This window comes from Haematobia irritans, chromosome 5 (genome assembly GCF_050003625.1).
Source record: "Haematobia irritans isolate KBUSLIRL chromosome 5, ASM5000362v1, whole genome shotgun sequence".
NCBI classification, from domain to species: Eukaryota; Metazoa; Arthropoda; class Insecta; order Diptera; family Muscidae; genus Haematobia; species Haematobia irritans.
The window spans coordinates 61,620,495-61,633,345 of NC_134401.1; the positions used below are offsets into that span (position 1 = coordinate 61,620,495).

The 12,851-nt window shown below is 34.2% G+C and overlaps 1 protein-coding gene across 1 annotated transcript in view; it reads right to left on the reverse strand.

Annotated features, from left to right (window-relative positions):
- The window catches only part of Ptp52F (Protein tyrosine phosphatase 52F), a 134,258-nt gene that overhangs the window by 1,315 nt on the left and 120,092 nt on the right, over nt 1–12,851 (reverse strand). Inside the window, exon 16 of the mRNA XM_075309066.1 lies at nt 12,506–12,705. Coding sequence (XP_075165181.1) covers nt 12,506–12,705 — 200 coding nt within the window. The remainder of the gene's footprint in view (nt 1–12,505; nt 12,706–12,851) is intronic.

The window sequence follows — 12,851 nt, forward strand, 5'->3', positions numbered from 1 at the left end:
GAAATAAAATCACGTAATATGTCGGGGAATATTGAATGAGTGGCTAATGGTGTGGGTCCACCAATATCAGATGGTGTGGAATTACTTGTTTTGTGTGAGCATGAATTTATAAATGTGTAAACGGTTAAACTTAAAATTTTAAATTGTAGCAAACACTGAAAGAATAGTTTTCTTTTCTGAGGAACGAAATTTTTAACAATCGAAAGTTTCTTTTGACCGAAAGAATTTTTTTTTAGAAACAAAAAATATTAGATGAAAAGGGAATTCAGTTTGTCTAAAATATCGTTCTGGAAGAAAGTATTTTTCTTTGGGTGTGCGTTTAGAATTCCAGCAAAATGGAATTTCTGAGAAAAACTTTTAAAGAAATTATTGATATAATTGCTATTTTGTACATCAAAAATTAAAAAAAAAAATCTATTAGCTTTCTAGTTTGCACAATTTTATATTATCTGATCTCCAAACATAATATATTATAGTGTGACAAGCATGGTCTGGCCAGAACCGGAGGCAGTGGAGAAAGTGGGTGATTCCGGAGGAGACAAGATACTTCTCCCAAGAATCCGAAAATACTTTCGCCATGAAGCTGAATACCACATTTTCGTTCAACCATTCCTGGGTGGCTCACCTATCAAACTTGCTAAATTCAGCAAGGAACTATATGGTGCGCACGCCGACATTGAAATTTACTACATATCAAAGAAAAAGTTACGAATTACAACAAAAGCTTTGGAAACTACCAATAAAATCGCCGCTGACCCTACATTAAGAGCAAATTATAGCATATATATCCCCACGGAACTATGTGAAGCTCTAGGAGTCGTTAACATACTTGCACGGATGAAAAAGACTGTTTTTCATGTGTTTGGCTATAAACATTATATGTTTGGAACACAAATTTTTAAACACAATATTTTTGAGTGCAAGCATATAATGTTCATAAACTAGCATAACATGTTTGGAACATATATGTTAATATGTTAGAACATATTATGTTTGGGACATAAAATGTTTGTAAATATAATATGCTTGGATGCAAACATATATTAATTTAGAAATAGCCTATAAACATATATGTGTTTAGTAGCTTGGAGCGCTATTTAACAGGGAGCGATATTGAATTAAGTTGGTGGTTGTTGCTTGTTATTACAAAATTAACATTTAATTTTTCCTTGGGCAATTGATCAGCTACTTCTTTGATCCTTACAAACTGTGTGGTCCGCTGTTCGAATCCCCGTCCGGCAAAAGGTAAAATTAAAATAAAAAAAATCATACAATTGAATAATTTCTTCTACAATGTTTGTATTACAGAAAAAGGTGCTAAGAACTAAAAAATCTCGTGGAAGTGAGAAAGATGTGGGGGAATATACAATTGGGCAGAAACAAAATTTTGAGCATTCAGGTCGAAAACCTATGTTGTTAGCAGCTATATTACCTGTTTATTTTCACAATTCATTATGATTGTAAATATATAAATAAATAAATAAAATTTTGAGCACAATATTGTTTGGGAGAATTTTTTTTAAGCATATAATATTTTTGGGTGCAAAATGCTTCCAAACATATTATATGTTCACATAATAACATATTGTTTTTTGGAAGTCAACATTATTGAATTTGGATGCAAAAATACAAAATGTTTGGAACTTAGACTACCCAAACATATATTGTTTAGACCAATATGCTTTCAAACATATTATATATTGGAAGAGATCAAACATATAAATGTTTGGGCAATACCCAAAAATATATATGCTTGAAGCAAAATATGTTTGGGAGTATATGTTACAGAAGCGATTTTTTGTGAGCGTGTGTGGATGATGATCTCACTGAAGAATTTATTTTCAATAACCTATACATACGCCAATCTGAAGAGTATCAACCTCTACCAGATTACGCCAAAATCACTGAAATAAGACGTTTCACAAGAAAACACAAAAATGGATTACAACAACTGGACACCGTCACTATTACGGTAGCAGACAGAACACTCCCATCGCACGTCGTGCTCCTTGGAGTAATTTTTGTTGTGAAACCATACATAGAATCGGTAGTGCAGTGTAAAAAATGTTGGAGATTTAACCACTCTGAAAAAGTTTGTAGCAGAATTACCCCCATTTTCAAGAAGCTCCGTTAGTGTTACGTTAGCTAACGAACTTTTAAACCGCTCTATGAGCATATCTGCCATCTTTCCTATATATTCCATATTGCAGTTAGGAACTTAACAGTTGAAAATTGTTCAGTTAAAGTTAACGGGAAAGAAGATATTTGCAATTTAATTTCTGTTAACTGGCAGTTAAAGCCTAACGGAGCTACATGAAAACGGCCGTTAAAAAGGTATGCCACAACTGTGGCAAAATACATAACGACGCCTGTACTGAAACTGCAATGTGTGTAAATTGCAAACAATTACATGGAGCAACCTCCCATATCTGTGAAAAAAGAGTTCAACTAAAGAAACTAAACATTGAAAAAGCCAAGTCTATGGCACCAAAGAAAAAAGAAGTGATATTAAACTTACCAACAACATTTGTTTTCAACTCCAATGATTTTCCAACAATAGGTAATAAAAGACGTAGAGCTGAGGATCCTAAAACACCAAATAGTGTTCAACCAAACATTCACTCAACCCAAATTGAGGAAACGGTTTCACCGACCCTAGAAGCTGGAAACATTCCAGAAATCCCTGATACGCCGCAGGCTACAACAGCTATCAATAATAATGACTCAAGTCATACTGACTCAGTATTACACTCTTCCCTAGAAGAAGAATCTAATTTAGATCTCAGCCTTAACTCTGATATGTCTATTGACGCCCAACTTATTGCCAAAGAGGTAAAACTAATTGCAAACAACCAAGACTTCGAACAATTCCATTCCACATTTATTTCAGAAAATTCAACAATAGATAATGGACATAAAGATCCTGCAATTTAACTCCACTAGCGTCAGATCAAAACAACATCAAATAACCAGATTTCTAAATGACAATAAATACTCAATAGCCTGCATTAGCGAGACATTTCTACAACCAGCTGACACATTCAAAATAGCTAATTACAATATCCTAAGAAAAGATCGCCCATCCTCAAATAGGGGAGGTGGCGTGGCAATTTTCATTCATTCTTCAATAAAATATAAAACCGTTCACCAACACTATTCGCAAGCAGGTGTCGAATACCTAGCTTGTGAAATTTTCTTCCAATTAGGTTCAATACTAATACTATCTTTCTACATTCCACCAAATATTAAATACAAAGCGGATGACATCAAAAGAATTATGGACAACTACACCAATTATGAATATATACTTATATGTGGCGACTTTAATGCCCATTATCAAGATTGGGGTAATTCTTTCAATGATCCAAAAGGCCGAGAGATGAAACAGTTTTCAGAAGATTATAATTTTGCAATTCTGAACGATAATTCACGGACTTATTTCGGATCTCGCGGACATTCGGCAGTAGATTTGACATTAACTTCCAGCAGTATTGCAAACATAACATCATGGAAAACTCTTAGAGAGACAATGGGCAGCACCCACTGTTGTATCGAAATTAAAATACACGCATCGCAAGCAGAAAAAATGGGATATGAGAAATTCTACTTGCCAAAAGCTTTAAACAAAGCCACTATTAACAAAGCGGTCTTCGAGGTACTTCAAGACGAACGATTTTTAGCAGCCGAGGAACATGCAAAATGCGACAAATTTGCGCGATTATTATTTGAACGATGTAAAAAAATGCGGAAGCGGAAAAACAGAAAACATACTGTCTGGTGGAATAGTACATGCAATAAAGCTGCAGCAAAGCAACGTCTCGCGGCCTCCAAATTCCAAAAAGAACTATCACGTCAAAATCTTAAACATTTAGAAGACTCTCGAAAAGAGTATTTCTATATTATAAGGAAACAACGAAATCTTGTATGGAAACAATATTGCGAAGAAATAAATTGCGACATCACAGCTGCTGAACTGTGGAAGAAAGTGAAACAATTTAAAGGATGGAAGACGACGACACATCTAATAAGCGAGCATATACTCTCGCAATTTATGGACTCAATAACAGGACCCTCGGGACCTACAGGAGAGCAGATTATGCTACAACATATACCAGATATTAATTACGATCCACCAGTGAACTGGAATTAGCTATAATATCGTCTAAGAACTCTTCACCCGGACTTGACGGCATACGCAATGATCATATTAAGTCTCTTAATGCAAAAAATAAAACAGCCCTCCTTGAAATATACAATAAAATCTGGAAAACGGGTGTCATTCCTGATAATTGGAGAAAATTTAAAATAGTTCCTATTCTAAAAAAGAATAAACCACCACAAGAACCATCTTCATATAGATCTATAGCATTAATATCATGTTTAAGAAAGATATTTGAAAAAATGATAAAATCCCGGATAGAACACTTCCTAGAACGAAATGACAAACTCATGACACAACAGAATGGTTTTCGCGTTGGTCGTAGCACGGCTGACAACATCGCCACTCTGTGGTCCCACATAAAACTCAAAATGGAAGAAGACGAATTTACTGTTGCCGTCTTTGTAGACATTAAAAATGCATTTGAAGGTGTAAACATCAGTATCTTACTAGAAAAAGTAGAACAAATCGGTATATCAAGACACACTAAGCTAGTACTACAAAATCTACTATTATTTAAAGAATTGATGATAGAATCTTCGAACGAATGTTACAGCAGAAGATCTTACACAGGAACACCACAAGGGTCTATCATAAGCCCTCTCCTCTTCAACATATACGTTAACGACATCACCAACAACTTGTCTGCATTTTCCCTCGCATATGCAGATGATGTTGTTATTTATACGTCACACACAAGGCCGTAGCCAGGATTTTAATTCGGGGGGGGGGTTCAACTTTAAAAAAAAAATTATCATATAATCTCATGTGTAGAAAATTTTATTTATGCATAGGTATGTATACAATATTTTTATACCCTCCACCATAGAATGGTGACGGGGGTATAATAAGTTTGTCATTCCGTTTGTAACACATGGAAATATCGATTTCCGACTATATAATGTATATATATTCTTGATCAGGGAGAAATTCTAAGACAATATAACCATGTCCGTCTGTCTGTCTGGCTGTCTGTTGTAATCACGCTACAGTCTTCAATAATGAAGCAATCGTGCTGAAATTTTGCACAAACTCGTTTTTTGTCTGCAGGCAGGTCAAGTTCGAAGATGGGCTATATCGGTCCAGGTTTTGATATAGTCCCCATATAAACTGACCTCCCGATTTGGGGTCTTGGGCTTATAGAAATCGTAGTTTTTATCCAATTTGCCTGAAATTTGAAACCTAGAGGTATTTTATGACCATAAAGAGGTGTGCCAAAAATGGTGATTATCGGTCCATGTTTTGGTATAGCCCCCATATAGACCGATCTCCCGGTTTTACTTCTTGGGCTTATAGAAACCGCAGTTTTTATTCAATTTACCTGAAATTGGAAATCTAGAGGTATGGTCCTACAATACCATACAAATACGTGTGCCAAAAATTGTGAGTATCGGTCCATGTTTTGGTATGGTCCCCATATAAAACGACCTCCCGATTTGGGGTCTTGGGCTTATAGAAACCGTAGTTTTTACCCAATTTGTCTGAAATTGGAAATCTAGAGGTATTTTAGGACCATAAAGAGGTGTGCCGAAAATGGTGAGTATCGGTCCATATTTTGGTATAGCCCCCATATAGACCGTTTTCAAGATTTTACTTCTTGGGCTTCTAGAATCCGAAGTTTTTATCCTATTTGCCTGAAATTGGAAATCTAGAGGTATTTTCGGGTCATAAAGAGGTGTGCCGAAAACGGTGAGTATCGGTCCACATTTTAGTATAGCCCCCATAAGAACGATCTCCCGATTTAACTCCTTGGGTTTCTAGAAACCGTAGTTTTTATCTGATTTACCTGAAATTGTAAATATTCACAATACACAAAAACGTGTATCGGATTAAGTTTTTATCGATACATTTAGTAATGCCTCCATATAGACCGACTTCACTTCTTGAGGGTGTAGAAGGCGCACTGATCATGAAAATTGCTTGAAACTCAATGTAAAATTTCCAGATTTTACTTCTACAGATTTAAGATTTCAAATCAAGACTTTATTTTATAATTTTCTTGCACACTTACAAGAGATGTTAATGATTCCTTTAAAACTCAAACAAAAATGGTTCTTATAAATCCAAAATCTGATATAGTCCTCATAGGTGAAATCTTTAAATTTATCTTCGGGAATATCCTCAAGTCCTCAAGCCCTCCTGAAATTTCAAAGGAAACCCTAATATTTGGTTCATGGTGGTGGGTATTTAAGATTCGGCCCGGCCGAACTTAGTGCTGTATATACTTGTTTTAATATTAAATTGAGCCGACGGGCTTTTTGGGCAGCAAATAAATCAATGACTTCTTCAGTCGGCACATTTATTCGGCGATGAACCGACATTAATGCCAATCCTTTGAGTCTACTCTCGCTAGTCGAATTTCTAAGATACGTCTTTAATCTCTTCATTGTTGAAAATGAACGTTCGGATGAGCACGTAGTAACTGCAGGGATGGAAAATGCAGTACTTTAGTACTTTTTTCAAACCTTTTTCACCCCGGTCAGTACCGTAGTACCCCCGCGAATGATTTAGTACCTTTTGTGTAGACATTTTTGAGTCGATATCAGATTTATGGTACAATAGCTTTGACAAAATATTTTAATATTTTGAGAAAGTCTTTATCAACCTTATTTGCTAATAGTCTTTTACAAATATGGCAAAACAGACATGTTCATGTGGGAAGAAAATCTCGATTTTGTAAAAGACATAGTCAAAAACAGGATTTTATTGAACTTCAAGAAATTTTATTTCAATTGAAAATTTTGTAAAAATTTTATTTCTAAAGGAAATTTTTGCAAAATTTTATTTCTATAGAAAATTTTGTCAACATTTTATTTCAATTGAAAATTTTGTAAAAATTTTATTTCTAAAGGAAATTTTTGCAAAATTTTATTTCTATAGAAAATTTTGTCAAAATTTTATTTTCTTTAAAATTCAGTCTCTTGACAATAATCTTCCAGTGAAATTTTTGTTGAAATTTAGTAAAAAGTACCTTTCCGCTCAAAAAATACCTTTTTTGTACTTTCCCCCTCATCCCCCCCTGAATACAGAGATATTAGTGTTGCATTATCTACAATACAAAGTAACCTTGATATTCTGACGGAAAATCTAAAACTAATTAATCTGGATCTCTCACCAACAAAATCTAAAGCGGTAATTTTCTCCAAGAAATCGAAACAAATACCTCCATCAAACGATATATACGTCGCCGGAACACCAATAGAATATGTTTTATCGTTCAATTTTTTGGGATTTACCCTGCACGAAAATCTTGACTACAAACCACACGTCAAAAGCGTTAAAAATAGCTGCAATAATTTCACAAATATTTTGAGTACATTATGCGGAGTTTCCTGGGGTTCTGATCCACAGAACTTGCTAAAGATTTATTCAGCTGTCATACGCCCTAAAATTGAATACATGGCTTTTATCCCTCTAGACTGTCCAAAAAATGTACTTCTGACACTGCAGAGAATACAATACAAGTGTCTACGCATCTGTCTAGGGGCAATGTGTTCCACACATGTTCTTAGCCTTGAACAAACCGCCAATACTATTCCCATCCCCGACAGAATTTCGTATTTAGGAGAACGTTTTGCAAATAAGTTATGCTCCCAGCCAAATCATGGGACAATGGCTAACATACGCACTTCTCTGGACAAAGGATTCACAAAAATTCCGAAATGGATGGTACAAGTAAAACGTAAAATGGAAATAGATAACATGATATCTTACTGTCCACATCCAAAATTTCAGATAGATTTTGAAGCAACTCATAATAAAGTAGTTGTCGAATTTCTCAAAGTGACGAAGAATTTTACTTCTCACGAAGAAATACGAGCTAAGTTTCTACAGGTCACAAATGGAAGATGGAAAGACTTCGAACAATTATACACAGACGGTTCAAAAACTACAGAACGGGTCACATCAGCCTTTTGGCATCCAAATGGTGGAGAACAAATATCAGCTCAATATTTACTGCAGAAGAATTCGCAATACTCAAAACACTAGAATATATAAAATATTGGCCGAGCAACAAGTTTCTTATAATGTCAGACAGTCGATCTACACTAGAGGCAATAAAATCTACTACACGGAATAAACACCACCCATTCATCTACAAAATAAAACAATTAATATTTGATTTACACACATATGGCAAAAGTGTTCACCTATTATGGATTCCAAGTCACTGTGGTATTACAGGAAACGAAAGAGCCGATCGTATTGCAAACAACGAATACGTACGGGCACATACCAGACAGGTATTCCACAGGGATATTTGTCAGTCTGACAAGATAAACGCAATCGCTTCATGGCAACACCGCTGGGATACAAGTGTATTTGGAAGAGCCCTCTTTCAAATGGAACCAAAGGTCAACAAAAGTCCGTGGTTTAAAGATACCCAACTGCCAAGACACACAATCACAACAATCAACAGACTAAGATTTGGACATAACCAACTAAGATCCCATCTTCACAGGATAAATATATCGGATACTGACCTATGTGACTGTGGTCTTATCCAAAATATGCATCATATCGTTTTTGAATGTGAACTGATAAGTGACGACATAAGAAGTGAACTCCGGAATGGCCTAACACAACTCGGGATGAACACTCACAATATCGGCGACATTTTAAAGACCCGAAACGTAGAAGCATATAAAAAACTTTACAAATTTTTTACAAGATCCAAGATACAAATATAATATTATATGTATACCTTTGTATAGCTATATAGATATGTATTATAATTGTTATAGAACTAGACGGTAATGTCAACAAAACAAAAATAACGATTCGATTAAGTGTCTCATGTTATTTTTTACTTAAATCTGACATTGCATCGGAAATGTCAGCAATAAAGAAGAAGAAGAAGAAAATGGAATTTCTTCCAAAGGCATAACTTTAAAAACACTTCCAAAAATGCCCTCCCAAAGATGTTCTTTATATTAACTACACAGGAAGTTCTTTTGATCCAATTGTCTTAAAATTTCCTTTTTTCATATTTTTAATAAGAAATTTTAAATTACTTTTTTCAAATAGGTTAAAAAGAGAGTAAGAATTAATAAAATTGTACAAATTATTTAAATTTGTCGAAAAAATTCTAAATCCATTGTAGAAAAATTGCAAAATTTTAAAAATATTTGAGGTCAAACGTTTTAGACAAGCCATAGAATGCATTAAAAATTATACAAAATTATAAAAATTATTTATTTGGCAAAATATCACACAAATTTATAATTCACATCAAAAACATTAAATTCGGAATACACCTTAAGAAGTGATGCAAACTCAGTGCAACGACTGCTGAAATGGTGAACATCCGTTCTATGACAAGCCCGTGTTAAATTCATAAGTAAGCCTTAATTAATTAAATAAATTGTATTCATACGAGTATGTTTCTAAAATTAGTAAATTTTGCTTAAATTGTACCAGTTTGCGAGGTTTAAGCAAACTTGGGCATTTTGAAAACCGAACACCTATCAAAAGTGGAATATTGTCGTCAGACGTTTGCCATATTAACACATGAAAATTAATCTCTTATAACTGAAACCTTCTGAGAGGTTTCACTTAAAGTGTCCAAAAACCCGTTTTTTCAAAAGTCGGTCTTTGGTTTATCCAAATATCCCAATTTTTAAAATACCGGTTTTCGGTTTTTATTTTGCTCAAATAACAGGTTTTGAGTGAACATGAGTTTTAAACACACATTTTATTCTAAAATAAGTAAGGAAAGTCTAAAGTCGGGCGGGGCCGACTATATTATACCCTGCACCACTTTGTAGATCTAAATTTTCGATACCATATCACATCCGTCAAATGTGTTGAGGGCTATATATAAAGGTTTGTCCCAAATACATATATTTAAATATCACTCGATCTGGACAGAATTTGATAGACTTCTACAAAATCTATGGACTCAAAATTTAAGTCGGCTAATGCACTAGGGCGGAACACAATGTTAGTACAAAAATATGGGAAACATTTAAATCTGAAGCAATTTTAAGGAAACTTCGCAAAAGTTTATTTATGATTTATCGCTCAATATATATGTATTAGAAGTTTAGGAAAATTAGAGTCATTTTTACAACTTTTCGACTAAGCAGTGGCGATTTTACAAGGAAATTGGCCTCTGTGGTCATATGAGTGTAAATCGGGCGAAAGCTATATATGGGAGATATATCCACATCTGAACCGATTTCAACCAAATTTGGCACGCATAGTTACAATGCTAATTCTACTCCCTATGCAAAATTTCAACTAAATCGGAGCAAAAATTGGCCTCTGTGGGCAAATGAGTGTAAATCGGGCGAAAGCTATATATGGGAGCTATATCTAAATCTGAACCGATTTGGCTGATATTTTGCAAGTTTTTCGAGACACATAAAATATTCGGATGTACGGAATTTTAGGAAGATCGGTTGATATACACGCCAATTATGACCACATCGGTGCAAAATATATATGGGAGCTATATCTAAATCTGAACCGATTTTTTCCAAAATCAATAGGGATCGTCTTTGAGCCGAAACAGGACCCTATACCAAATTTTAGGACAATCGGACTAAAACTGCGAGCTGTACTTTGCACACAAAAATACATCAACAGACAGACAGACAGACAGACAGACAGACGGACAGACAGACAGACAGACAGACGGACATCGCTAAATCGACTCAGAATTTAATTCTAAGCCGATCCGTATACTAAAAGGTTGGTCTATGATTACTCCTTCTTGGCGTTACCTACAAATGCACAAACTTATTATACCCTGTACCACAGTAGTGGTGAAGGGTATAAAAACAAAGAGTTAACAGTTCATTGTAATTAAGTGAATACTTTAAAACAAGCTAAGGATTAACACATCATAGTTTGTATCCCCAATTTGTGATTCGGAAGTATTGCAAACGTGGATCATCTCCAATGAATTTTATATGGGCTTGTCATAGGACAGATATACTCCGTTTTTGGATCCTTGCATTGTTTTAGAAATTGTACCTTGGAAATTCATTTGAATGAAGAAATTCAAAAAAAAAAAATTGTTTCATTTCAATTTTATTCATTACACTTTTATTTTCTTATTATCTAATTTTTACAATTTGATAATCTTTTTCGCTCCCACCAAGGGTTAAACCTGGGCTTTTGGCACCATGACAGAAATATTTTTCGATTTCAACTTGCACTCAAGAAGTTAATTAGGGAGATCGGACTGTATGGGGGCTATACCAAAATATTCACCTTGTATGTGTGGGGCCAAAACAATAATGTGTTATAAATTTCAGGCGATTCTGATGAAAATTGGGGCTTCTTTACCGTCAGGAAATCAATTCGTGAAATTGGCTATATGGGGGCTATACCAAAAAATGGACTGCTACAAATCTCAATTGACGCATCTATTTGTGGGCCCAAAGGATTATATATATAGCTCTTCAGGCAATCTACTAAATATTTAGGCTTCTATGTCATCAAGGAGTAAAATCAAGAGATTGGGCCATATGGGGGTCATATCAAAACATAGACCAACTTTTAATACAGCCTATACATTCAAAAGCCCGTTACTTAACGGGAAACAAACATTCAGTAAAAATTAACACGCAGCGAAAATATATTAAATTTACGTTTTTTTTAACTGGAAGTTAAAGCGTAACGGATTTACATGAAAATAGCCGTAAATTGATTTTGTTTTATCGGTACACATTTTTTAGTCTTCATACCTTTCAGAATAACTTTAATTTAAGTTTTAATTCATTTATTTATTTCTTATTTTTGCTTGAGGCCCTTTTCTAATTTTTAATTGTCAATTAACCTTCTTTAGGAACGGAGGAAAATTTTCTCTTTTTTCTTCTTTTTGTTAATGTTTAAAAAAGTTATGTTACGTAAAAATTTAAATTCCCCGTCAGAAGACTGAAAGATTGAACAATTAAATTTTACATTTAATCAAAACTCATAAAACTATTTAAAAAGACATCAAGCCGAAATAAGAACTAAACAAAAAAAATAAACTATATAATTTTTTTCTGCTTTTGCTGATTCATTTTTGATTTTAGCTGCTAAGCTTAAGGAAAAATACTACACTGAACGAAGAGTTTTTTTCTGAGGAACAAAATTTCAGACTTCAAAAACAATACAACATTTTAGAGACAATTGTTGAATCACTTATCATAAATTCGGATAAAAATGATTTTGCATTTTTCCTTTTCTTTCTTCTCTAATTATTGCCACATTTTTGTCTAAAAAAGCCAGAGAAATTTCCTAGCTCCGCCAATGATTGGAAGAGAAGAAATTTTGCTTTAGATCTCCCGTAAATATTAATACTTTCCGGCATATATATGCGTTTGTAAACTACAGATACAAATGACTTACATGGAAATATATCAGCATAACGATTTTTATTGTATCCCATTTCAGATGCAGAATAACTAAGATCTAAAGCCACCGCAGTGAGTTCTTTAAATTCTCTAGCAATTTTTTCTGGTTTCGATAGATCATTATAAAATATTGCAAACTTTTTGGATGCAATATCACCAAAGGAGTCTTCGATACCATGACCAGATTCACGTTGCCTACAATAGCAAAAACATTACGTATGAGTATATTACAGACAGTGTTGCCAGTATTGGGGATTTTCCCCCAAATTGGGGATATTTTTTTTGTGAATGGGGACGAAATTTTTTAGTTGGGGACTTGGGGATTTGGTGGCGAATTTCCA